Source organism: Filicampus tigris, chromosome 19, assembly GCF_054856515.1.
Source record: "Filicampus tigris isolate MCC_2025a chromosome 19, RoL_Ftig_1.0, whole genome shotgun sequence".
Classification (NCBI taxonomy): domain Eukaryota; kingdom Metazoa; phylum Chordata; class Actinopteri; order Syngnathiformes; family Syngnathidae; genus Filicampus; species Filicampus tigris.
The window spans coordinates 7,858,089-7,884,550 of NC_141235.1; the positions used below are offsets into that span (position 1 = coordinate 7,858,089).

Genomic DNA, 26,462 nt, shown 5'->3' on the forward strand with positions numbered 1-26,462 from the left:
AAGGTAGAAATAAAATAAATAAATAAAACCGAGTGCGTGTCTCTTTTGGTCATTGCATATTATAAAGTCACATTTTTTTTTGATTTTCAATTTTTATAAGCGAAAATATGTACATGCATGCGTGCGCACGTTTCAGACATAAACTGAAGTGACTTCACTAATGTGGCAATAATGCACTTTATTTTATTCATTCATTCATTCATTCATTCATTATCCATACCGCTTATCCTCACAAGGGTCGCGGGCGTGCTGGAGCCTATCCCAGCTGTCTTTGGGCAGTAGGCAGGGGACACCCTGCCTAAACATCCGCACTCACAATCACACCTAGGGGCAATTTAGACAGTCCAATCAACTTACCATGCATGTTTTTGGAAACCGGAGTACCCGGAGGAAACCCACGCAGGCACGGGGAGAACATGCAAGCTCCACACAGGGAGGCCGGAGCCAGGATCGAATCCACGACCTCTGAACTGTGAGGCGGACGTGCTAACCAGTCGATCACCGTGCCGCACTTTATTTTAGTTATCCATATTTATTTATTTATTTATTTTTAGTAACTCAGAACATACCACAAGAACCATGGTTTAAAAAACATAACGGAAAAGAAATAAATGACAGAAATATACGATTACAGCGTGACATTATCAGCAGGCGCTGCCACGTAACCAATGGGAGGCGAGAGTAGCAGATTTAAAACTTGACGCCAAAGCTTACTTGAATCAAAAGAAAAAGCCGTCTAGGTTCAAACGGATACTTTGCTTCGTGTCGTCTCGGTTTCCCTTTTATAAGCATTAAGATAAGACCATAGCTTTTGCCATTTATCTGTATTTTAAAGATAGGGCTGTGGAGGTTGGCAAGATTTCTTGTATGACTTCGGAGGATCAACAAAATTACCCAAAACAAATCACGGAGTGCCCTTTGGACAACGAAGTTGGATGGATTCAAAACTTGATGCTATACTTGGTGAGTACTATTGTATGAGAGTTGTAAACGACCCACAATGATTTCTGATACTATGTAGTGTACACTACCTCTTCAAGTGGCTCATTTTATCCAGTTCCCCTGTAGCATGTATTGCTTATTGCTCTAAAGTTAAATTCAGAACGGTATGAAAACCACTTCATGTCTTGTTAATTGTGAGTGGTTTACCGAAAAACAACATTTGAGTAATGTTTTATTTCATGTGTTTTTTCTCACCCACAGCACATACTCAGGTTAAGTTCCCTGATCCACAATCCAAGATGGAAGATACTTAGAGAAATGTAATATTAGTTATGTGAAACAAATAAATGGGGAACATGGAAACAATTGAAATCCTGAACTACCTTTCTCAATAAAGAAATATTTGATATCATGACTTTTTTTCTTGTCTTTTTGCTTTTATTATATATTTGGAAATGCACAGTGAGCTATCTTAAAATGTGCTGTACAAGTATAATGGTGCGCCAATGAGTGTCCTTTTGATATACTTAAAAGTATAAACCTGTAAACTAAAGTGTTAACTAGAAGTATATAACTTGTATACTAGTAGTATATAAATGAGTGTACTTACTACTATTATTATACTACTATTATAAACTTACTTTGTTCCAAATTAGTATAAAAAAAAGTATTAAATTAGTATCCTTGACTAATTTCTTTACTGTAGTACACTACAAGTACATAGTTCAGAGTACACTTATATACTTATACTCAAGTATACTTTATAAAGTATACTTCTTGTATACTACTTTTTCGTAAGGGTTAATTGATTGCATTAGGCAAATACACTAAATCATGCACAAGTTTGACAAAAGAATACCAAACGGTACAAACATACTTTATTGTACAATTAATTTATTGGCAAAAAACAGTCAGACCACCAAAATAACTTAAAAAAAAAAAAAAAAAAAAGATGAAAATGGAGCAACAGTTATTTTTGCTTTCTCTCAGCAAGCACCAAAATTTTATAACAAGAGAACAAAAAAAGTGGTCAAAGATTCCATTTGAATACTTAATTAACTAATATTTAAATAGTCTTATTTCCAGTCTCTTCTTTTTTTGGAGCGGAAATGATATAAACAAAACATTTTTGTTCAGTTGCCATGGGTTTGTACAGTGACTATGTTTACATCTATATTCATGTACATGAAACATTTCTTCAAAGAGGATGGTATATAATACACTCCCAGGGCAAAATGAATGACTGTCTGCAGTGTCGTTTTGCATCACCATATATTTAATACAAAACAAAACAATTTTATCTAATAATTCTTGTAGCTTCAAGTTTTATTTCCAAAAAATAAAATTAAATAATATATCTATATATAAAAGAGTTTTTCCTTGTTTTTTTTTTTCTTTTTCTTATAAAATAAGTCTCAAGATATATTGCCACCTGGTTCCCCCCTACCCAGCAACCTTCGAATGAAAAATAGTGATCACGTGACTGTTGGGTCTTTGTAAAAAGCTAAATAACCACTTTTGAAATCTTTTAGGTCACACAAGAAATCGAACCACCCTGGCATCGCCTCGACTTGGCTCTTTTCACATCCAGTTTGTGGGATTGTTAATGTGTGACTATATGTCTGCTTCACTTCAAACAATACACGGGGGAAAAAAAAGGCGCATCGGTGCATGTGGCCTCCAAACACCTTAAACCAAACATTGAAGGAAAGACAAATCTCAACACTGTACAGCAGTTTGGGAGTACTTGTGTGTTCTTTTTATACACACAACCAATAACCGATCTAAAGGGGGGAGGAATTTAAATGTTTTGAACTATATACACATTTTTTTTCCATCTATCATTTTCTTTACAAAATACAGTATCTAAATCCACAATTTCTCAACTTTGTACAGTACTAACGAGGAATTTAACTGTGACTGAGAGCAAGTTGTGAGGTTGAAGAGAGAGTTGGAGGAGCCCGACAGGCATTTCGCAAACCTCTGCAGCATCCAAATAAAAAAAAAAAAAAAAAAATCTCTTTTCAGCTCAGAGAAAACATATGTACATAAATTTAAATTAATCACAACTCAAACTCTAAACCGAAATTGGCCTCGCCAGCTCTTTGGAGGGTGGGTGGGGGAGGGGTTTCAAATGTATAATAGTAAAACCGCCTCCAAACATGTAATTTTATGAGTGGTGGGATGTAAAAACGATGGAAAAAGAGCTGAAATGCAAAATGTGTTGAGGCTTGTTTTACAATCCGCTGACAGAAAAACAAAGTAGAAATCCATAAACAAAATATACCGTATGCCTCATCCCTCTCCAAAACAGATACAATCATGACTGGGTATTTGAGGAGGAAAACTATTCTTTCAAAAAGAAGAACAAAAAAAAAAAAAAAAAGTACAGCTTGTCAACTCACATTAATTTTTTGCCACATTTAAAATATTAAAAATATTCATAAAAAGGCAAAAAATTATCTGTCCCCAAAAATATTGTGTAATAGACTACGGAAGAAATATCTTCAACCTGAAATGTTGCCCTTCCACCATTTTGTACACAGCTGGCAAAAATAGATATATATTAACAGCAATAACTTACCATTGTTTTTAACTTATTTATTGACTTCTAGGATTTTCTGCTGCTTATCTCCCATAGGAAGCTTCAGTTCATTTTTATACATCACAAAAATATTTAAATAAAAAAATTAAAACGTGTAAAATCCTTAGTTGAACTCCCCTCTCCTCTGTTGGCAGTTTGCCATGAAGACACACCAATGTGCTAAATGAGGTCCAAACTGTTGTGGTTCATGTTCGCTGCCAGTTCCTGGTTGTTATTGTTATTGTTGTTGTTATTATTATTAGTTGGGACCAACATGTCTGACTGTCCCCCTTGGTTGGCGTGCATGGCTGCCATGCCACTCAGTTGAGAAATGATGGAGTTCTGGTCCGAGCTGAACTGTCCGGGGTCTACGGGGCCACCTGGCGGCTGCTGCTGTTGCTGCAGCTGTTGAGGCGGTGCCATATTGGGGTGATGTTGGCCAATGTGGGCGGGGTGGGGCGAGCCGGTCTGGGTCTGCGGGGAAATACGGTGGGGCGACGGCTGCGGCTGAGACGACGAGGACGATGACGAGGGCTGCATGCGCGGGGACGGGCTCGAGTGAGGGGGCTGCGACTGCGGCCGGGGCGACGGCTGCGGCGACCTCACCTGATTGCCCAGCGCACCCGCCGGGCCCAGGCCGCCTTGGCCTTGGAGGTGGGGGTGCGGGGACTGAGCCATCTGCTGCTGGGGGCTCATGGGGCTGCTGTGCTGGGCCGGGGAGCCCCCGCCCAGGTGCTGCTGTTGGAGGATCCTCTGGTGGATGATCTGGTCAATTAGAGCTTGCGAGGTTTGGGCCATCGGGGGGCCGCCAGGCTGTTGCTGCCCCGGTACAGTTTGTCCTGGTTGGAGCGGGGTGCCCCCTGGCGCGCCGCCGCCTGGCCCTCCGTCTTGCCCTTGTGGCCCTCCCATGGAATTTTGTTGTTGCTGTTGTTGGTGCATTTGCATTTGGTGCAGCCTTTGTTGGAGAGCGGCGGCCACTTGGGAAGCGTTGCCCGGGTAGCCTTGCTGCCCCGGCCCGCCCTGTGGCCCTCCTTGTTGCTGCTGCCCTGGACCCCTCACGCTGCCCCCGGGCTGGGGTTGGGAAGAAGGAGGCATTCCTGGCTGCCCTTGGCCAGGCTGCATGAAGCCCTGCTGTCCTTGTTGGAACTGTCCATGGTTGGCCATCTGCTGCTGTTGTTGCTGCTGCTGCTGTTGTTGTCTTCTCAGCAACATTTCTCTGAAATGAGGCGTCATGCTGGACATACTGCTTTGTTGGCCTGCTTGCATTGCTCCCTGCTGTTGCTGCAGGACTGCCATTTGCTGCTGCTGTAGGTTGCCAGGCAACATTGGACGCTGTTGCTGCTGCAGTTGCTGAAGCTGAGCCATGGTGGGCACGTTGCCCCCTGCGCCACTCCCCTGAGCCATGTTCATTCCCGGTTGGCCCGCTTGGTTGACGTTCATCTGCTGGCCGTCCATGCCGGCCAACTGATTGGGCCCATGCCCGGGCCCTCCTACTCCTACGCCAGGTAGCCCACCGGCAGCCCCTTGGAACCTCACGCCTCCTGGGCCTTGTGGAGGCCCCCCTTGTACACCGGGACCACCTTGCCCACCCTGATACCTGGCGGCTCTCTGCCTGATGAACGCCGCCATGAGCGTGGGGTTGGAGCGGAGGATGTTGAGGACTTGCTGCTGCTGGAGCGGCGAACTCGGGGAGCGCAGCGTTCTCAGGAGGTCCTGTAACGCGCCTTGCGGCAGGTTCCCCGGCCCCACCGCCCCAGCTGTCCCTCCCGACATCACCTGCATCAGCCCGCGGTTTCCCGGCTGAGCTTGTTGCTGGTTGAGTTGCTGCTGCTGTTGCTGGGTGACCGCTGACTGCTGCTGCGCCGCCATGTGACCCATCATGGCGGCCCTTTGCTGCGGGTTCATCCCCGGTCCCCCGGGCCCCCACTGCTGGTTGGCTTGCTGAAGTTGGCCACTGCCTCCCGGCTGGAGGTGCTGCTGGACTTGAGGGGGCAACTGAGACTGGGGGCCACCTTGCTGCATACCAGCCAGCATCCCCTGCTGCTGAGGATCTAACATAGTCCTGCCTACGATTCCTTGAGCCTGGGGGGGAATCCCCTGAGCTCCCATGTGAGGTATGCCCATCTGAGCCGGGTTGGTTTGGTGGTGAGGATGTTGGGGCATCATCCCCCCTTGTCCTAAGCCTCGGATCTGAGCCTGGGCCTGAGCCATCTGCCTCTGGGTCTCTGCTAGCCGTTGGATTTTTAGAGCCGTCTCGACCGCTGCTAAAGGGGGTCCTTGCTGCTGGCCTTGAATGAGTATGGACCCTGGAACCTGGTTGGGTGTTTGTTGCTGCTGAGGTGGGGTGGCGGGACCAAGTCCAGGTTTGCCCAGCGACTGGTGGAGAGGAGAAGCGCCCGGTGGTCTGGCATTGTACGGCGGCAAAGCGCCGGCGTGTTGCTGCTGCAGCTGCTGTACACTGGGGGGCTGCTGTTGCTGAGGCACCATCTGCTGCTGGGGGGAGTTCATCACCCCCCCTCCGCCTCCCGCGCCCATTGACTGAAACTGATGGTGTAGATGATGCTGAGGAGGTATGGCGCCACTTTGCTGCTGAACCTGCTGTTGCTGGGCGGCAGCGGCCCCGATTCCCTGCTGCTGAGGAAGCGCGAGCATATTTCCCGGGGTGGGCGTCTGCGGCGTGGGAGGCTGCGTGCCCGCAGACGTGGGCGTGCCGGGACCGGTGGCTCCGTTGTTGGCTCCGGGAGAGGGCAGGCCGTTGCCCCCCGGAGGGCCTCCTGGAGCCGGTTTGCCGACTCGCTGCATGCTGGCCATCCTCCTCCTCAGCATCTGGGCCTGCTGGAGCCTGTGCTGCAGCTGCTGCTGACAGAGCTTGTGCTTGATGTTCAGGCAGAACGGCACCGGGCACTTGTTCTCCTGACAGTGCTTGGCGTGATAGCAACACAGCGCGATAAGCTGCTTGCAGATGGGGCAGCCGCCGTTGGTTTTTCTCTTGCAGCCTTTAGTGTGTTGGACGACGCGCTTCATCTTCTGGCAGGACGGCAGAGAGCAGTTGGCGTTTCGACACTGGCAGGCGTGGACCAGCGACTGGATGCAGCGCTGGATGCTGAGGCGACGCGAGTCTCCCGGGCTCTGAGTGGTGGCGCCTGTCTGGTTGCTGCTCTCGTCGTCCAAACCGAGGCCTAATTTCTCCATCTTGTGCTCGTGGCCCTTAGTGTTGTAGCACGTGATGCAAAGGTCGTAATCCTGCAAAGGATGACAATGATCGATAAGTCATCAGTATGCTTGGTAGTTTCTATTGGCAAATAAAACTCACAAAACAAAATACTGACCGAGTTTGAACGCTTAATTTTTCATAGTTCAATTTTAAGGACAGATGTAAACACAAAATGAGTCACATTTGATTTTAATATTCAATTGCTTGAGCTAAGATGACCCAAAGGTTTACTAACATATATTAGCAGAGATATTGCCAATTCACAACTACTTAAAATGTTGAAATCAAAGTCGCCTTTTCTCCATTTCTTTTAAAATCTTAGTCTAAAATGTTTTGTGAAAAATCAGGTGTTTCCCTTTGTTAAGACTAAAAAAGTAAACAAGAGTGTTTTTTCCCCATTTCTGATTGGCAAATGAAGTTGAAAAGAACCAAAGATACAGATTCAGATGTTACATTTAAATTTCAAGTGAATTTAATGGCAATTGATGTGAGCGCTACAGCGTTCATCTTGTCTTCTTTTTTTCGATCGGTGTTAAGTTTCTTTCCTCCACACTTTTGTTGTTTTTCGACTAAAGAGAAAAATCTCTAAGCTTGTTGACAGTTTGGGCTGTCACTCCAGCCTTCATCAGGGCTGTCACCGCTTCCTTGTGTAATGTGTCGAAAAACAGTTTTCCGGACACGTCGCACAAGTACGCGGTGCCAGCTGGAGTAGAAAAACAACAACTAACAACTGGAAAATACAATCGTCTGAAGAAAAGAAAGTTCAAACCTATCAATTGGTGTTACCTTGCCCTCTTCTCAGCAGAAAAAAAGTAGTATGCTCCATGTTTTTTTCTTCTTTGAGCGATATAATATCGAAAATGTCTTGATGTTTAAAAGAGGAGACCAAGGACAGCTTGAAATGCTAATGAAAAAGTCAATAAAAACGTTTTGCTTCTTCCCAGTCAAAAGATAATTCAAAAAAATGCCCCACGACACAAAGCCTTTTCCGTTGCTCACCTCGCACACAGTGCAGTGAAAACGAGTCTCCACGTGGTGTTTGCACAGGTTGCACGTGTAGACGAAGCGGTCTTGGCTTTGGTTATGCAACTCCACCAACATGCACATGGAGCTCCACATAGACCGCCTCAACGAGCTGAACTCCAAGTGTTTGTCCCGGGCCAGCGTCAGGAAAGCGTCGCGGCCATCCATGAGGTCGCAGGCCATCAGCGGGTCAGGGTCGACAATGGGCGGCAGCGCATTGGCCATCGGGCCCGCGATCAGACGGATCACAAAGAATACCTACGGCGAAACAAGACACCATTACAAACATGAGAATCGTTAGGAGAGCAGTCTCGTGCAGTCAGCAGTGATTAGGAGTCACACACAAAAGGCACACACACAACAAATGTGAAATGCTTGTTTTTTTTTTTTTTTTTTTAATGTCGACAATGACATTGTCAAAGTTGCTTTTTGTTTGGTATTAGGAGAAATTTAGTAAATGCCAGAAGGGAAAACAAATCTTTGAAAATAGTTTCTATCCAGCAGGTTTTCTTGTCAAGCATGGATTTGAATCAACTTCCATAGAAATCATGGAAATAAATGCAATGACCAGGTCACTAATTTGCCAACACTGACTGTGCTTTTGGAACGTTGCTCTAATTTGTTCGCAATCATCTTGTTAGTGTAAAGTACATGCAGTGCACACTGAACAGCGGGGCCACAGTGAAATATATTAAAGAAATCGTCTAGACAACAAAATTCAAATTAATCAATCGCTCACCCAGCACAAATGATTAGTGAGTATTCCACTTTCTCATACCTCTTTGTGTTTTTCCATAGTGGCGTAGAGCTTCTGTGAAAGGTCATTGGACACATTGGGCATCCCTGGCTTCTTCTTATTGGCTCGGCTCAGGCTGCTCTTGTTCTTACTAGTCTTCTTATTGTTCTTCTTCTTGGCATTTTTACTGTCCCCTTTATTGTCCTGTGCACAAAAGAAAAAAAGGGGGAGGGGGGGCGTTGGGTTGTCACTGTCACTTAACACAACCTCACGCGTTTGCAACACTCAATTACTTACATCAATACTCTCATTGGAAGTGCTGTTCTCCTCCCTCTTCCGTTCTTCCTCCTCCTGCTCCAGCTCTTTAATACTCTCTTCCAGCACATTGGGCCAAAAGTCACCTTCAAAGTAAGGCAACTCGTTGGCGCTGGTCAAACGATCCTCTGTCGCCTGCTTGAAGATGTCCTATAAAAGAGATACAAGAAGCTTTCAAACACGGCTGGCCTGCGATGGGAGAGTTTGTTGTTAACTACTTGTTTTTCATCAAGCTGTTGTTTTAGGGTTCCTACAGGTTTCTTCAAGTTAAATTTAAGACTTGTTGGACCTACTTGAGACTTTTTTTTTTTTTTTTTTTTAACTCAAACACCCATTTCACAGCCATATCTGCAAAGAAAACAAATAATGAAATAGGGGGTGATTGGGGGAAATAAATTTGAACCCAAAACATTCTTTAAATAAATCCTAATAAAGTAAAGCACTATTTTGCCTAAATAAAACTCAACTCCAACATAATTCTCTGACACCAAAGTGAAGCTCAAGTAACACTTTCATTGCTTTGGCCTGAGCACAGGAACAGTGATAAAAAATACCCAAAATCGGTGAAACTGTCAACGCCAAATCATGAAAATGAGTGGATTCAGTGTACCATGCTTTATAAAGCCAAAGAAAGATTACAGTGCCCCTCTCTACCTTGTAGTCGTGCACTATTCGCTCAGCCACAGCTTTGTCCAACATCTTCTTATACCACTCTTGAAGGCGTTTTGGCTTTGGAATCTTCTGATCAGCAGGGTGGCAGTGGAAGATGTAGTCATCCCCTTCACTGGGCGGGCAGGCCCAGATGTGCCCAGTTGTGTAGCTGGGGAGTATCCCAAAAAAGTGAGCACAGATGCTGATATGCAGAATTTTAAGAGAAAGTATACTCTCCATGATCACAGCTACATGATTTCAGCAAAAATGAAAAATAAAAAATTTGACTTACCCCAGCTTCTTGGCATACTCCAAGTAGCCAATGAGAATTTCATGGTAAACAGCCGTTCGCAGACTTCGTGGCCGAAAAAAATGCACGCTGTCCAGGTAGGAGATGTAAACTCGCCTTGAGGGATTACAAAAGAGCAGTCAACAATTTTATTTAGGTTAATTTTATTACCTTAGGGCAACAGGAACCGGAGGGTTTTTTTTCCTTAGCTTTAACCGCTGCAGCTTTCACAAAGAAATGATTTGCAGATATTCCAAGAACTTCACATTCTTGTCTTTTGTCAGAGTGTCTTTAAGTCACCAAAATCATATTTACTGTTAGTGATTTGTCCGTGAGAGAAAACATTTACAGTATCCCCGACCCCTAAAAAATAATGAAAAATAAGTGTAAAATGTGCATACCTCTGATTAGGCTGTGGGCAGTCTGATCCATACTCTTGAACATGCATTCCAAAAAAGCAGACATCTGCACCATCAATGTCTTCAAATGCAAAAAGGGCTTTTGTCCTGTATGGGAAAGACTCCGACATCTCTCCACTATCCACAAATCTGAAAAGACAGTCATGAAAACCGTACTTAAAACCATAGCAGCAAAGAAGAAGTCAAATGATTTTTACAGGTAAAGACTTGAATATGTTGTTGCCCTTTTGTTGACAAACCTGGACTTCATGCCGGGTTTAACTTCCACAACTTTGTCCGAGACGTGCACCATGCGGATGAAGACCTCCCCGGCCTCCGGGTGGCTCTGACGTTTCAGAAAGTCGTTCACCCTCGTCTCCAGGAAACAGCCTAACTTTGTCTGAGGCAACCCTGAGAGGGAAGACAACCAGGTAAGGTTTTTTTTTTTTTTTTAATTCCACTCACAAAAAAATGCATAATAATAATAATAATAATAATAATAATAATAATAATAATGTGACTTACTTTTAGCAGAATACTTGTTCTCCCTTCTTGTCTTATTAGACTTCTTGAGGCAGCCATCACATACGAAGCTGAGGCATGACAAAAACAAAATGGAGGTCAAGTCAACTTCATAATTTGCCTTGTGAGACAAGACAAGAAAAGGAAAAAAAGAAACCTTACCCCGACGGCCAGATTGTTTCATTGTGCAAGACGCAAATCTGGTGCATCTTGCGTCCACAGTCCAAACACTCAACAAGCCTTAAACCAAGAAAGATTAGGACATACATTACATGTGATTTGGTCAGGTGTGACAATTTGATAGCTGTGAGCTGTTAAACTTACAGTTCAGGGTCCAGTGTGTCATTCTTCTTCTTCTCAAACTGCTCTTTGTTAATGGATCTGAAAGAAATGTAAGTAAGACGGTGAGCAAGAGAACACTGCAGTTACAAACACATTCTATCAATATGCAATGTCCACCAAGATCAACTTAGAGCGACGACGACTGTCGTCAACTAGGAATTTTTTATGGAAAAGCTAAGATGGGAACGAAGACAGCATTGGGTCACGTTTAGATGAGGTCACCGTGTATCAAAACAATGCTTGACGCTTGTGCACATAGCCAACCCTTGGAAGTTACTTCGTTACAAGCCGCTTGTGATTGAAGTGTTTGTAACGTTAAACCTACTACAAAGAGTGTCACAAAAGAGAGAAAAGATGGCTGAGATTATTGAAATTTAGAAGTAGAAACGATGTAATGTACATAAGCACACGCATGGCACGATGCACGAACACACACACTACTAAATACTACTAAATACAGCGCAATTTTATATAATTGTAACACTAGTGAATATTTATAAAGACATTTTGTCATCAACACCACATTTGCATTGTTGTTGGTATTTTATAGAAAAGGACTGTTTATGTTTGAGGCATCACTAATTTTTTATTTAATTCTACTGCCGATCAATCTTTCAATTGAGAGTTTGTGTTTACGTAATACGAAAACAATCTTCTGTGAGCCTTGGAAGAGCAGCCAGAAGGCTCTAAATTGGCTATCAATCAATAGTTTATTTTTTTATGAATGGCATTGAAAGATTTAATTGCTGATTTTTTTTCCTTACTTCACTCAACAGTATATCTTAAGCATGTAGGTACCTTGGATTTTGACTCACAAAAAAGCAAAAAAATAAATAAATCCCCTAGTGGTATCGGGTGACTCTAAAAAAGTATAAGTTGATACAACTATTCAGTTTTGTATAAGAGAAGAGAAGACGAATTCCAGTTTAACTTGTTAGTTTGAATGTCGATTCCAGTGCCTAGGTGGTGATGTGATGAAAATATTTATCTTGACATCCCTTCAAAAGAAATGTATCATACTCATATTTTGTTAGTGAAGACAGCAATACTTACGTTTGTGGCTGAGTGGGGTCGTCACCCAGGGACACGGTCTCTCCCTGGATCTCGTTGAAACACTTCTCACAGAAGTGGTACCTGTCAGCAATAAGCCCAAATTTTGGTGAACTACACCGTTTTCCCGCACGGCACAGTCAATGACCGACAGCGCATGGGAGGGCAGTCCCCAAGTGGAACACGGGCAAGGCAGCAAGCAGAAGTGGTAGCACAGGACAGCAGGAAGTCGTCAGCGCAAAAGCCAGTCATATGTTTGGTAGATGGGAGGGGGGGGAGATCAGTGATCGGAGGATGGCGGCGGAGGTTCATGGTTGAGCAGGGCAAAAAAAAAAAAAAAAAACAAGCCAATGGGTGTATCACAACCATTGGAAGGGAGGAGCGACAAGTCACATGGACCAGGGACAGGACAAGACAAACACGGATGACAACACAAGAGCAGAGAACCGAGGCAAAGCACAGATTAGCCATTTGGACATGAAATAGGATGAGCATAAAACAATCACACGGCTAAGAGCAGGGGGAGCACAAACAATGAGTGCTTTAACAGAGGGAGTAGACTGGGGACAGAGGTTGGAGCACAAGATTTTATGCACACGCATGAACAAATAAACATTTTTTTAATGTGGATTGCTTAGCTGTTGATTTATTCTATTAGTTCATTTTAAAGTTGATAGTTTCCCATTCTTGCCACAAAAATAGTCCAAGGGATCTACAGAAGTTAAATCCTCGGTTCAGGCACACCTTGACAATTTACAGTTACCTACAGGCGCATCTCAATGAGTTACAATATTGTGGAAATCTTGATTTATTTCAGTACCGGTACTTATAATATTTCAAGATATATATTTTTTTCATTTTAGCTTTAGAGGGCAAGTACTTTTTCCACATAGGGCCAGAGAGCTTTGAATAGTTTTTTCCTCATGGTAATTTTAAATACAATCACCATTTAAAAATTGCACTTTATTTACTTGGGTTATCTTTGTCTGATATTTACATTTAGTTGATGATCTTATACATTAAAGTAGTGAAACTATGTGTAAAAAAAAAAAAAGGTATTTGAGAAGAGGGCAACTACTTTTTTTACAGCATTGAAAATAAATGTTTCGACATTATTCTACTTTATTAGGAAGCCCCTGTAAAAAAGATACCAGTAGATCGACAACATGAAAAAACAAAAGACATGGAACATGATGGAAATGACTAAATTAATCAGATGAGTATATTGTAAGATTAACCTTCACTATAAATCACTATCTTTTTCTAGTTCTCTTTTCACCATGACGATATGAAATTCCTGCGTCTGTACCTGTTCTGGTAGCTGAAGTAAGCAGCGTCTCGGGGAATGGTGCACAGCTGCTTTCCATAGCAGCACAGTGTCTGAGGGGAAAACTCCAACTGATGGGCAGAAACAAAGAAACAAGCAATGATGATAAACAAAAATATAATTGATTAATTTTGGAACATAATGATGCAGTCCAGTGCAAACTGTGATGGATAATAACAACCTCGGGGTTAACAGATTAGGTTAGGAATGATTGATTTCATAAGAACAATGTTTTAATTGTCAGACGCTCTGCCTCGTAGCAAACAAGCACCGTTCAGTTGTTTTATCAGCAAAAACAAATATAGACGAGTCTAATGAGAAATATGATTTGGCAGTGGTGTGACCAAGGCCCAATTTTAGCTCCAAACCGCGACTTCCATTTTCGAGAATGAGTGAAGGGGCTTGCATTCGAAAGACATGAAAAATGACATTGTATTTTGCAAATCCAAACACAGCGCGTGCCTCACTGGTTTTATTCTAATTGATTTCTGCATATTCATTCCTAGCCAGAGCTCACCTTCCTTCCACAACAGTAGCCAAGTCTCTGCATGACTGGGTCAATCTCCTGTTCGAAGACCTCCGCCAGTTTGGAGCAGCACTTGTAGACTCGGGATGTTTTGCGATTGTACAGCCAAGCATTGTTGAACATCAACCAGATGTCATCCACGTACTGCCAGGGATCCTGATACTGACCTAAAAGCAAAACACACGGGGGTCATGGACAAGTCTGACAGTAAGAGCCTCACAAGAGCTTCGATAATAGTTTCTTGGTAAATTCCACCCATTAGAAGTTTCCCAAGATTAAAAAAAGCAATGACCTGTGTCTAGCTTCCGCTTGATAGTGGACAAGTCCATGGGGTTCTTCACAATGTCAAAGTAGTCCTGTAGAAACATCATGATTATTACATCACACAAAACTGGATAAAATCAAAACATTTAGGGGGAAAAGACCAGCTTGAAAAGGGAGAAAGGAAGGCATAGTCACAAAAAAGACCCCCCATAATCCTGTTAGGTTTAAATCGGTAGCTGCGTGCTTACGTACAGGTATGCACAGCAGCTGTGGATCAACAGGCATCCTGAAGGGCAGCGACTCCGGTTCTTGCCTGTAGAGGGACTCCAGTGTTGGCATTAAGGCCTGGCGAAGCTCTTCTGGCTTGAAAACTTCAAAAATGTATACACTTTGGTTAAGATACGGAAAAAAACAGATCAAAATAAAATCATCCTAGTTGGATCAACCATAGACAGAGGTTAAAGATAAACTGTTCCATACTCTTCTTTTTTGCTGGTGCTTGCGATACAGCTGCGTCGGATGATTGTTCTTCTTTCAACTCCTGTTTCACTTCTGCTTTCTTGTCTTCAGTTTTTACAATCGATGTCGGCGGGGTGGCCGATGTATCCATTGGAACTACCTTGCCTCCTTCCCCAGCGCACTCCTCCTTCTTAACCTCAATTTTCACCGGACTTTCCTCCATCTTGACATTGCCTAGCTTCCCGCCCTTGGAGCCACCGCCTGAGTCGCTTTCCTCCGCGTCGTCCTGCTGCTTGACTTCTGACTTATGGTCTGAGATGGCGGCCGTGGTGTCCGACTGTATCTGCTGGGAGGAATTATCCAGGCTGTTGACAGACGCTGGAGTCAAAGCCTGACTGTCCGCTTGGAATGAACCCTTTTGGGACAACTGCGAGAGAGAGAAAAAAAAAGGATGATCGCATGTAGTAAAATGGGGGTCCACAAAATGATTCGCAACCAATTCATATGCCTTATTATTTAAAAATTGCACCATTAAAACAGGCATACTAAACAAATTACTACTCCCAATTGTAGTTTGAATATTTAGGTTGAAACAAATGCGATCGTGGGTTGTTTCATGTATGACATGTGTAAGCACATCCACATCGGATACCCCATTAAAACATTTTAGCGCTTTAGTGGCTAAAGAGCAAATGGTTGTAAACAGTTCAACAACACTGACCGGAGTGCGTGGCAGCTGAGCACCATGTGGTGTTGAGCTTGAGCCAAGTCCAGGGTGAGATGGCGTAGTGGAACCACCCCCGATGTGCGGCTGCTGGAGGGGCTTGTTGGAGCCAGGACCCTGGCCCAGCTGGTTCTGCTGGGGGCCTTGGGGTGGTGCCAACTGCGATGCGTTAGGGGTGTGCGGCTGAGGGGTCTGGGAGCCGGCGAGTCTAGGGGGTGTCTGGTGAGGTGTAGGTGAGCGACTTTGAGCCGGGGAAGGCGAGCTGCCGCGCATGGCTCCTAAATGGGGGATGGAGTTGGGTTGCTGGTTTGCATTCGGAGTCATCGAGGAGGTGGGGGCTCCAACAGTCGAGTTGGGGCCTCCACCACCGACGCTATGAGGACCCATGGGTCCCACTGAGGAGACTCCGCCGGAACCGCTTGCCGAACCTGGTTGAGCTAAAGGACTAGCAACTGGGAGAGAGGGAGGAGTGCCCATCTGCGCCTGAGAATAAAGCAAACGGAATAAACATTTAGCATAGGAATGAAAATATGGGTGAAATAGACAGAATTGGAAAAATTTATATGGGTGAAAGGGACAGAATTGGAAAAAAAAATGTATGTCAACATTGACTGTAATTTTTGTTCGCAGCATGATGGTGCAAGCAGTGCACATCAGCTGGGTGCGCTTTGAACTAGAAAAATTGCAAAAATGTTTGTCCGGAAACTCTAATGAATCAATAAAATCGATTAATCGCCATGCAGGAATAAATGTGACACGTAAGCAACCACTGTGTTCTGAACACTGTGTTCTGAACACAGCTTTTTGTAGTTGCTTGCTTTCTGCAATTGCACGTATAAAGAAAAGTCACAACAGCCAAATCCATCTTCTGAATGACTTCAACCAATCCTTGCTTGAATCCTTTAATACGCCCTGGCATAATCAATCAACTAGACACACTCTTGAGAAACAATAGAGCACATGCACTCGCACTTTATATGAGCCTACCTGTGCCATGCCTCCCTGAGGTCCAGGCTGTGCCATCCCAGGAGGAGTTGTTCCGACCACAGGCCCCGAGCCAGGAAACTGCCCCTGGGACAGATACTGGTTCTGGAGCTGGTTGACATTAGGCTGACCCATCCTCGGTCCACCGATTCCCATCTAGAGATACATGCAGAAATGTGTGAAAATATTTCATCTACTAGCGTGGCAAGTCAAGGGAAGCTAGATTGTGTGAGCCCAAGTGTTATTATAACTCATGCTGCTTTTAATGTCACAAAATGTAGATTTTGTTGTGGCAATGTAAAAGATAAATAAATCGCAGACACCAGTCACTGTGAAAAATAACGAAACATTAAGGAGTCCTATTCACAACCACTGACAAAAGAGCCAATGAACAGAAAAGAATTATCCATAAATAGATGCATACACAGAGCGAGCTAATGTACGACAAGTTAAGTTCACTTTATACTGACCTGATTTCCAGACGTTCCCAAGGGGAGAGGAGGAGTGGACCTCTGGCCCATGGACTGCATCCCCATCTGATTGAATTGATTCATGCCTGACAAAACACGCCGACTGTTATTACAACATGTAGCACTTCAATCGCAAACCACAATTTACATCTGCAATAAAAACATACGCTATTGAATGGGGTTTCTTGTTGTTTTGATGCGACACCATCTCTTGTAAACATGCATCATTTTCTGGTACCATACTTTTAAAGTAATGTGGGCAAGTCCCCAATAATTGTATACCTGGGCTTTGCATCCTGTTGACCATCTGATTGGGTCCAGTGGGTCGTACCATAGATGGGTCAGGGAGGGGACCATCTGGAAAAAAAGAGGTATAATGCGCACCCCGTACAAGCTATTCATTAACTATTCCCAGTTGTTGTTTTGTTTTTTTTTAAGATCTCAGGTGACACAAAGTAATCGTTCACATAAACATGGCAGTCCAATCGGTAATTTTCCTATTTAAGTCCATGCGTGCGTCTTGCACACTCACTTGGAGGCAGTCCAGCGGGAGACTGACCCATGCCGGCAGGGCCAAGACCAAGACCTTGCTTCTGGAGACGGGTCCTCCTCTTCTCCTCCAGCTCTTTCTGGATTTTATAGATCTTCTCGGCTAGTAGGTGATAGTACTCAGCCTGCCCGAAAAAGACAGTCAAAGAAAACAAAATTAGAATACCAGCACTTAAAAGAGTTGTTAAATGACACCCGTGGCAACTTACTCTATTGTTTGCCGACTCGTACATGTCTCCTTCAACTTTCCTGGCATAAGCCACCAGGTTCTCCATCCGGCGGTCTTTTAAAGCTGCAGGATCTGGAGTTGGAAAGATGGCCTGAACGCTGCAGGTGAAGAAGGAAGAGAAAAAAAAAAAAACCACTGTCAGCTAATTTTTCAATATTGTGTCTACGAAATGAATTCCTCGAGGAATCATTTCTCTCTCTCCCTTCCTGGTTCTTTACAATTGCTCCACTTCATCCATTAATGAAATATGTCCCCAAATTATTGAAATGTAAATGAAATGCAGCGGACAATAACTTGATAAAAGCTCAATAATTTTCTGTGCATAGTAATTGGAAAGTCCAATATCGTGCCTTTAACAAGTGTTTCACTACAGTCGCTGTGCATTTAGAAGTCAGTATAGGTTGCGATCAAAGAGAGAACAAAAAAGACCAACATAGTTGTCAGTACTTACAGCTTGTGTACCAAGTGGTTTCGCAGGTCCTGCGTGATGTCCTCATGCCAGCTTTTCCTCATTCCTGTGGTAGAGGGGGGGCCTGCTGTGGGCATGGAGCCGACCCCACTGCCATCGTTCATCAAACTGGAGAGTAAAAAGGGAAGGCATTTTCAATTGTCAATCTTGAAAACATATTAGCCTCAACCAATTTAAGGAGGTCTCGATATATATTGTGTTCGCAAATGATCACAGTTGAAATTGACTCAGGTGGATTTGTCCTGCTTACCCCTGGCTATTCACATTGAGATGCATCATAGTGTCTTGCAGTAAGTTGGCTTGTTGATTCTGAGAAGGCGCACCCACACCTCCATTAACTCCCATAGGATTTGCTCCTAGTAAAAAAATAAAAATAAAAATCAATTCAGATATTTTCATACTTCTTGTACATATCCCTTGAAACGGTTCTTCAGGATAGCCAACTTACCCATCGGGTTCATCGGCCTCATGCCAGCCTGGCCTTGGAGGGCCTGGTTGGACATGTTGGGCTGAGAATGCTGACCCTGGATCTGGTTTCCCTGGTAGGTGAGACCCAGTGCTGCATAGGCTCTTTCTATCGAACTGGGGTCAATCTGGCTCGGCGGATTGAGGTTTGGAGCACTTGGTTGGCTACCAGGGACTGACCCAAGAGAACTGCCCAGACCTGCAGCAGCTGCACCAAGTAGAGCTGTGACGACATAAGAAAATAGAGGACCGTTAGACACACATATTTTTTAATAGCTCCTCTCTTGTGGAAATTATTAAAGGAAGCATAACAATCGCAATGACGGAGTCCATTGCTTCCAATGAGCGGAAGGGGAATTTTTTTTTTTTAAATGAATAATTTTTTGGTTTGTTTTGAATAAAATCAAAGGTTTTGGTCAGATACAGACACTCACACTGCGGGTTCCTCTTGTCCCCAGCGTTCTTCAGTGGCAGGCAGACTGGACAGTCATGTCGAGTGCAGTTCTTCCAGTGGGAGATGATTTGCCTTGACGATGCACAATGAGCAACTGAGGAGGAAAAGGGACAAAATTCAGATTCGTTACTGTCGGTTAGGTGGTTGTGTTCTTAGCCAGGAAAACAGAAGTCAAATTTGACAGGAAATGAAATCATTACACATTGTATATCCAGTCTGCTGTTTATTGTTAAAAAAATACATGTTCAACTAACTACAGTGTTTCCCTGCTACATAGCGTTGTGTCCCTTTAGTTCAAGACCAAGTTGTGTTGCAACATGTGGCAAAATTAAGAGCAGGAAGCGGAGGAATGCCCAGTGTAAATGACCGCATTTTTGATGCTTAAATACTCTGTCGACTAATCAAGCTTTTGGTATCAAATCCCTGGCCCAAAATTATAACATATGTATTTTTCTCCTAAGGGGCTTCCGTAGCACATGTGTACACCGTTGACGAACAGAGAGGATCTTGTTTAGTGGGGCGGCACAGTTTGGTCAGTTATTTTACAATTGGTTCATGGTTAAAAAATCTGTCAAAATCAGTCCTTTGCAAAATGTTTACAAGGCTGCTGAAACCAAAGCGAGGATCACAACCAAATCATTTCAGCATTTAAAACAGACACAAAGCAGCAAATGTTGCTCTGTGCGCAACATCGAACGGAAATTCTGACTAAGAAACAAACTAGTGGAATCATTTCCACATTGTTTTGCGTTTGACAAGAAAGGTGCCTGTTTGTAATTGTTACTGTTCCGTGTGTGTTCAGAGTCGCAGTTGTTTGAAGGTGCACATCATAACATCTATGCTAATTTCCGTTAGCCAGTGGTGCTTTGCATTATACGTCAGCTTTTAGACAACATGATATGGTATGGTTGAACATTTTGGAACTTAATGAATGCAGTTCTCTTTTCTCTCGTGTCGGTTTTAGAGTAAACTTCAACAGGGAATGACAAATTATTGGGGGAGTGAGAGAGTGAGAAGAGGCGGGAATATGCAAGGAGTACTTTCAAAAGTGTATTTAATACATTTAATTGTCTTAATATGTTTAAAAGTCTTTAAAGCATTTGGGTGAGGTAAAACTTTTTTTAATACCGCGGATTTTCACCTACTGGTATTTTGCGTGGGCCTCAAACGTATCCCCTGCACTCTAAATAAAACTCCATTCACAAGTTGTCTCGAGAATTAATAATACACGATGGTAAACAATTGATAACTGATGACTATGAGTGTTATTATTATGTTGACTTCATATGTGGTGTGTCAACTGACCCTGACAATTCTTGCCGGCTTGGCAATGAGTCATGTGATTGAGGACGTTCTTCATGGTGCGGCAATGAGGCAGGTTGCACTGTCGGACCTCGCCGTTGGCCTGCTCGCGCCGCTGACATTTGTGGGCGTGAAGCAGGAGAACGAGCTGCTGCTGGATCAGTTTGCGCTTCTCGGGATCGGCGGTGGGCGGCGCTCCGGCCGCGGCGGAGGCTGCCGAGACCTGGGTGCCAGGACCTACCAGGCCGCCTTGAGCGCTGGGGACCATGCCAGGTGCCCCTCCCACAGATGCGACTGAGGGCCCGCTAACGCCCGACTGGGACTGCTGTGAGCCCTGCAAAAGAGAAGTAAAATGACGTAAGAAAGGAGGCATGACTGAGCCAGGATAAATTCATTAAGAGAAAATAGGGGCAGGTGATGAATTCAGTTATGAAATAGGAGGAGGCAGCGAATGAGAAAAAAAAAACAAGGCCAGATAAGAGATCAAAGTGAATGTTCACTGTTGAGTCACATTGAATAAAACAGTCAATGGGGGTGAGAAGGCAGATTGATGAATATTAAAAAGTCAAGGATAAGATGAAGCAAATTATTTCAAATGTCAAAATAAAAATAAATAAATTTAAAAAAAAAAGATTGTACAAAGCATTTCATTTACAGTATTTCTTACCATGGCGGCCATTCCTTGAATGGGCTGACTTTTCTTGTCCACACTGAACTGAGCCAGGCTGTTGGCCATGGGGCCTTTATTCGGATGTTGAGGGCCCATTCCCGCACCTCCAAGGCCTGGATTCCCCTGCCCTGCATATGGACCGCCAAAGGAGACCCCCTGGTTGCCAATCATCGCCATCTAAAGAGACATGGGAAAACATGACAGAACGTGAACAATGACGGTGGTAAAAAGGGGCCCACGCAAGCTTTTGTGGACTGTTAAAGAGTAAGCATGAGAAGCAGTCTCAGCCAAGAGTCAACAGAGTACAATTTTTATTGTGGAAGTTTGTCGACTGATACAACCAAAAATGCAATATATTAAATACAATGTGTCCCACTGGGCACACACCAAACAATCAGCACAAATGGAACTGTTAACTGACTTCTGTATGACAACAAATGGATGAGTGAAAAAAACTGTGACCAATGACGCAAAAAAAACATGCAGTTGTAAAAATGAATGAAAATATGTTCTTTAGCTCATTTTGTGATTTTTAACAAAGCAAAAGTGTTGACAGACAAATTCACAGGTGGATGTAGATGTGCCATGGCAGTCGCTTCAAATGGGTCTCCGATGAAGATGTTGAGACTCATTTGCTTTGGGCCAGAATGATGTTAGGATTCTCTCACTAGACCAAAGGCATAGATCTATTTATCAGCTGCCCCATCTCTAGGATTTCGCCATAGTTCCATCTTTCACTAGCTTCAGAAGCTCCTTTTGCAATTTACATTTATGACTCTTCCATACGGGTCCACTCTTAGAAACTGAAACTTATCTCAAATTTGAAAGACACCCAAAACAAGAACATGGGTTACACATCAACACTCATTTTACTTCTGCTATTTTGCCTCCAGCAAGGACTATTACTCTACATGTTTTATTCAAGCACAATGCAGATGCAGTTGTATTAAGTTCGTTTTGTCTTCCTTGTTATCTATATTTTGGTTGGTTCATATATAACAGACAATAAATTGTCATTGTTATGAACCAACCAAAATATAGACAATGCAGATGCGCATGTGTGGTTTTTTTCCCCCCTTCTTTCTTTATTTTTTTATTTAGTGGTGCCTTCAGCAATGGCGTTTGGGGGGCTAGCATGTGCAGCTAAACGTGTTCATTGGCACTTAAAAATTGGCAACAAGCTAATCCAAATAGAGTGGTGCCTTGAATTATGAGTATAATTCGCTCCATGACCACGCACGAAACCCAAAACTAGAGGTGTCATGGCGGAGATGGTCCAGTAAGAGTCGTTTTACCTCTGAGTAGAATTAATTTTATTTTATTCCTGTGAGTATTGTTGCATGCTCTTTGTATGTGATGTTGCTCTGTTGGTGTTAAGGCAGCTTGAAGTTATATAATTACCGTAACATCGATGCTAATTTCTGTTAGCCCATCAATGGTGTTTAATTGTATTTTAGCTTTAAGCTTAAAGTTTGATTGAACACTTTGGTGTTAAAAATGTAGTGTTTCATTTTCTTTTGTTTGAAGGTTTTACAGTAAACTTCAAATGAGCGTAACAAATGAACAGCTTGAAGCAAGCACACTTTACTTCTTATTTGGAAACTCTGCAAGCGACAGTATTTTGTGGTGTTTGACATAAATAGGCTTTCATTTCTTCACAGTGAGAAAAGGTGATAAAGAATATTTTTAAAGTGTTTTAATAAGTTTAAGTGTGTTTTAAAAATATATTTAAAGGGTCTAGGACAGGAAAAACAAAAAAAAAGACCTATTTTATAAGGTCTCCCTGTGTTGTGGATTTTTAGCAATCGCGGGTGGGTCTGGGACATATGCCCAATGATAACCGGGATTTCACTGTGGACAAAATGACAACCAACCAACATTTACAGCCAAAGCAAACCTCTCAACCTTCACCACTTATTCAATACAGTTAAATGTCAAACACCTAAGCAGAGAAAATTGACATTACTAACAGCATACACACCAAGTGCATGGCTGTAAGCAACAGAAAGGCTCAGGTTGTAAGATTAATGCACTATGAATGTTTATAAACGAGTCCTCACCTTGTTCAAAGCGCCAGGTTGTTGTCCTCTGATGCCTGCCTGGCCCCCGCCTCCCTGTTGCTGTAGCGTTTCAGCCAACAGGTTGGTGTTGCTGCCCATCCCTTGATTCCCGAAGCCCATCCTAGGAGAACCATTCATCACCTGGTTCCCCATCATGCCTGGTTGCGACTGTCCGTTATTTCCTTTCTGCTGTGCCGCAATCATGGCCCTGTTCATGCCACCCATCATTCCAGCGACGGCATTCTGCTGCATCATGTTCGCCTGCTGCTGGGGGGAGAGGTGTTGTTGTCCTTGCCCCATTATCTGCTGAGGTATCTGCCCAGGGCATGCCTTCATGTTTGCCAAGTGTTGTCCAATGGCGGTAGGGCCTCCTGGGCTCCCCAAGGCCCCTTGGTGTCCCTGTGGGGTGGACGTGGTTGCCCCTGAAAGCAACAGCTCCGACAGCTGTTTATGCTTGGCCACCGCATCCTGACCTCCGCCGATGCCGCCGGCGCCTCCTCCTGGACCGAGTCCAAATCCCATCCCTCCTCCTGGGCCTCCACTGCCTCCTCCAGGACCGAGACCTCCAGGGCCTCCACCCAGGGTGGTGTGCAACTGGTTGAGATCACCCCCATTGACAAGGCCTGGTTCATTAGTGCTGATGAGCTCATCTGGAAGGTCATGCTCCAAGTCAAAGAGCGAGCCAAAATCTGAAACGGATCACAAAGTTTGGATAAGTGAAAGTGGCACGTGAAGGAAAACGCAAAAATATCTCACAGCCACATTGTATGCGCGATAACCTTTTATTTCTTATGTGTGACAGTGAATATACAATGGATAAATGAAGCACAACACCGCAGGTGAGGGCAAGGTTGTATGTGTTAACAACACACACCCAAAAATGTCTTGTAAATGTGCACCCCCCAAAAAAGTATACCTTGTAAAAGCATAATCTCAGTATGTTTAGCATTTGTGTTTAACAGCAAACTGAACAGTCAAAAGAAAAAAGCCTGCTCTCAAAATGTATGTATGATCAAAAAGAGCATTGCTAGTCTCTTACAAGACTGAATTACTTCATTAATGGCAACACGATTATACTTTGTGGTTTTCTTATTGCATCTTATCAATGTTACTTTTCCCAGCTTTGCAGATTTTACATAAATCAGTCAGAGATATTTTCGTGATGTGCATGTATAAATCCATTTGCAGTGCACATTTGGTGTTGATGACTTTGTCCATTCCACACTTCAGACTTTGCTGCTACTGTATTGGAACTGTATAGTGACCATAACTACAGCACTGGCGTTTGCATTGCATAATTTAACATTTTTTAGTATAGCCTTTATAATATTATATCGCTTCCATTTTCTGTAAATTTCATTCTTTAAAACACCAACTCTTGAGTTGTTTCTGCAGTTTCAACAACGATAAAGGCTTTCTATTCTTTTCTGATATACAGTACCATCAATTGGCATGTCCACTTGTTGAGCTTCCATTTCAGTTACCAAAAACCCGAACTTTGAAGTCATTTTGATGGTGCATGTCCTATATTAAAGCAACTTCACACAATCGGGGGCGGGGGATGCATGACATTTTCAAAAACTGGCTTAACATAAGAAGACAAGGCATTTTGCTGTCAGTAGTACTTGCCTCCATCTGAATGTACTTTAACTGTACAATACAAAGTATGATAATTGTGTGTAATGGCTGAACCACTTAGCTATGACATGTGAAAAAGTAAAAAAAAAGAAAACCAAGTGGTTGAGATAGGAGCGCCTTTTATGCACGTTGGAGTGTCTACGTGCCAACTTGATTTTGATGGTTTGGACATGGCGCTGTCCATACTCCATGCTACCCAGTTTGACGATCGGGCCACTTTTCCAGCTGCTGCCATACACCAAGCATAAAAAACACCCCCAGCTATAGCAATTAAAGCATAAGCACCCGTCCCCCAAAACATAACTCGACTTTAGCTCCCCCAAAAATTACACATCGTCGACAAAGGTTGTTTTCGTGAACACCTTTAACGGTTGCTAACAACCAGGGGAACTCAGGTTTGTGATGAAGGGGGTGGGGGGGCAGATTTGTTTCAAACGCTCGCAAAATTTCGACTTCAGTAAAACAAGGCCGACAGGTATTGGCTTATTGTCAGTATAATGAAAGTATCCGAACATGACCACTTGAGTTTGTATTGAACTTGTAGTGAAGCCTGGTTATAAAGGTAATTAGACACGGGACAGTCAAGTCTTCAGTTAGGTAGCTTAGCAAATGGCTAACGGGCTAGCTCCGGCTGTAATGGTTGAAGCATGCGAGCTAGCTGGGAGGGTTCCTCCGCACGTCCGACACACTCGCTACTAGCACGGCTAACGTTAGCCAGCTACGACAAAAACACAAGAGGAATCCCGCGTCTTCGCCCGCTTCCAGGCGCACGGAACCGGGCGAAAAAAGCCAAAGTTGACAAATAAGTCAGTCACGAGTGATATATTGAAGATATACGTACCGTTTCCATCGCTGGCAGAGGCGGAAAGTGCCGGAGATGAGAGTTTAGGCCTCTTGGCTGAAGGCGGGCCAGAGTCCAGAACGTTCTCGGCCATATTTTTTTCGAAATAAAAATATATAAAGTATCCACAATTGCAAACGATTTGACGCCGTCAGAAGCTCATTCCTTTCCGTTTCCAATATTGCGACTTTTCCCCCTCCTTTAGGGGGATTAAGAGGGGGAAAGTCCCGTGTACAAATTACTCCTCTTTCCCTGGGTTCGCCTCTCGATTTCAGCCTCGGCGTATAATCAACCCCCCTCCTCCCTCCCTCGTCGGATTTTTTGTTCTTTATAAATTTCTGCCAGCGGAGGAGGAGGGGGTCGGTGAAAGTAAAGTGGGGAAAACGCACGCAGCGGCTTCCCCCCTAAACTTGAACAGCTTCTTCGGATGTAAATAAACTGTCCGCGGGTCTCTCGTCCATGGCTGCATCCGTCATTTCAGCCTCCTTTCCAGCGGAGTCTGACTGGAGATAATGTCGGGTAGCGACGGCTCGTTTGCCTGCCAAGTGATGGTGGTGCCGCTGGTGGGAGCGTGTGAGGATGAGTTGATGTCAATTCCCCCAAAATCAATAAAGGTCAACATTCAACAAAATAAATTGTCTTGTGTAAGTGCAATGGTGGGAGGGAAAAAGGTTTCTCTACTTTACATTAAACGTTGATTATAAACAAATGCTTATAGCACCTACGAAACCTTTCCTTTTGATTTTGCAAAGAATAGTTGATCCCATTTCTCATGGACGGATAAAATATATACGTTAAAATAGCTATTACTTTGCATTGAACCAAAGTGACTAGACTTCAATCTGGGATTCCTCTGCAGCTCTCTAAAATCAAGTTTCCCGTTATTTTTAGCACGAACATTCGTAGATATGTTAAAATAGTTATTAAAATTGTAATTTACAATGTTCGGTCTTTTTAATGCAATC

General features: G+C 43.6%; 1 protein-coding gene across 4 annotated transcripts; it reads right to left on the bottom strand.

The window, feature by feature from the left end:
- Positions 1-1,798: 1,798 nt before the first annotated feature.
- Positions 1,799-26,199, bottom strand: ep300a (EP300 lysine acetyltransferase a). Of its 4 annotated transcripts, none has more exons than XM_086016442.1 (31): positions 25,498-26,199; positions 23,019-23,707; positions 20,956-21,135; positions 20,292-20,622; positions 18,961-19,080; positions 18,516-18,755; positions 18,318-18,423; positions 18,050-18,175; positions 17,579-17,696; positions 17,353-17,494; positions 17,103-17,177; positions 16,821-16,906; positions 16,354-16,506; positions 15,364-15,849; positions 14,664-15,069; positions 14,436-14,554; positions 14,212-14,275; positions 13,911-14,086; positions 13,376-13,464; positions 12,070-12,180; positions 10,999-11,055; positions 10,837-10,914; positions 10,678-10,745; positions 10,413-10,563; positions 10,156-10,302; positions 9,758-9,871; positions 9,469-9,634; positions 8,797-8,964; positions 8,542-8,703; positions 7,740-8,021; positions 1,799-6,769 (listed from the first exon to the last, which is right to left on the bottom strand). In XM_086016442.1, the coding sequence occupies exons 1-31, from the start codon at positions 25,589-25,591 to the stop codon at positions 3,707-3,709; spliced, it is 8,367 nt and encodes a 2,788-aa protein (XP_085872568.1). In that variant the 5' UTR covers positions 25,592-26,199; the 3' UTR covers positions 1,799-3,706. The 4 variants fall into 4 exon arrangements, with proteins under 4 accessions (XP_085872568.1, XP_085872571.1, XP_085872569.1 ...); XM_086016445.1 differs by having other exon boundaries at positions 12,070-12,150; positions 18,967-19,080; positions 25,498-26,198; XM_086016443.1 differs by having other exon boundaries at positions 18,967-19,080; positions 25,498-26,198.
- Between the last annotated feature and the right edge of the window lie 263 nt (positions 26,200-26,462).

Bases quoted from the DNA above. Each gene is read 5' to 3' on its own strand.
- ep300a (XM_086016442.1), bottom strand. From the start codon at position 25,591: ATGGCCGAGAACGTTCTGGACTCTGGCCCGCCTTCAGCCAAGAGGCCT. The intron at 18,176-18,317 runs GTAAGCAGGACA...TTTACTCTCCAG, and splicing joins CTCAATGTGAATAGCCAGGG to TTTGATGAACGATGGCAGTG. The intron at 16,907-17,102 runs GTATACAATTAT...GTGTTTTGTCAG, and splicing joins CAACAGGATGCAAAGCCCAG to GCATGAATCAATTCAATCAG.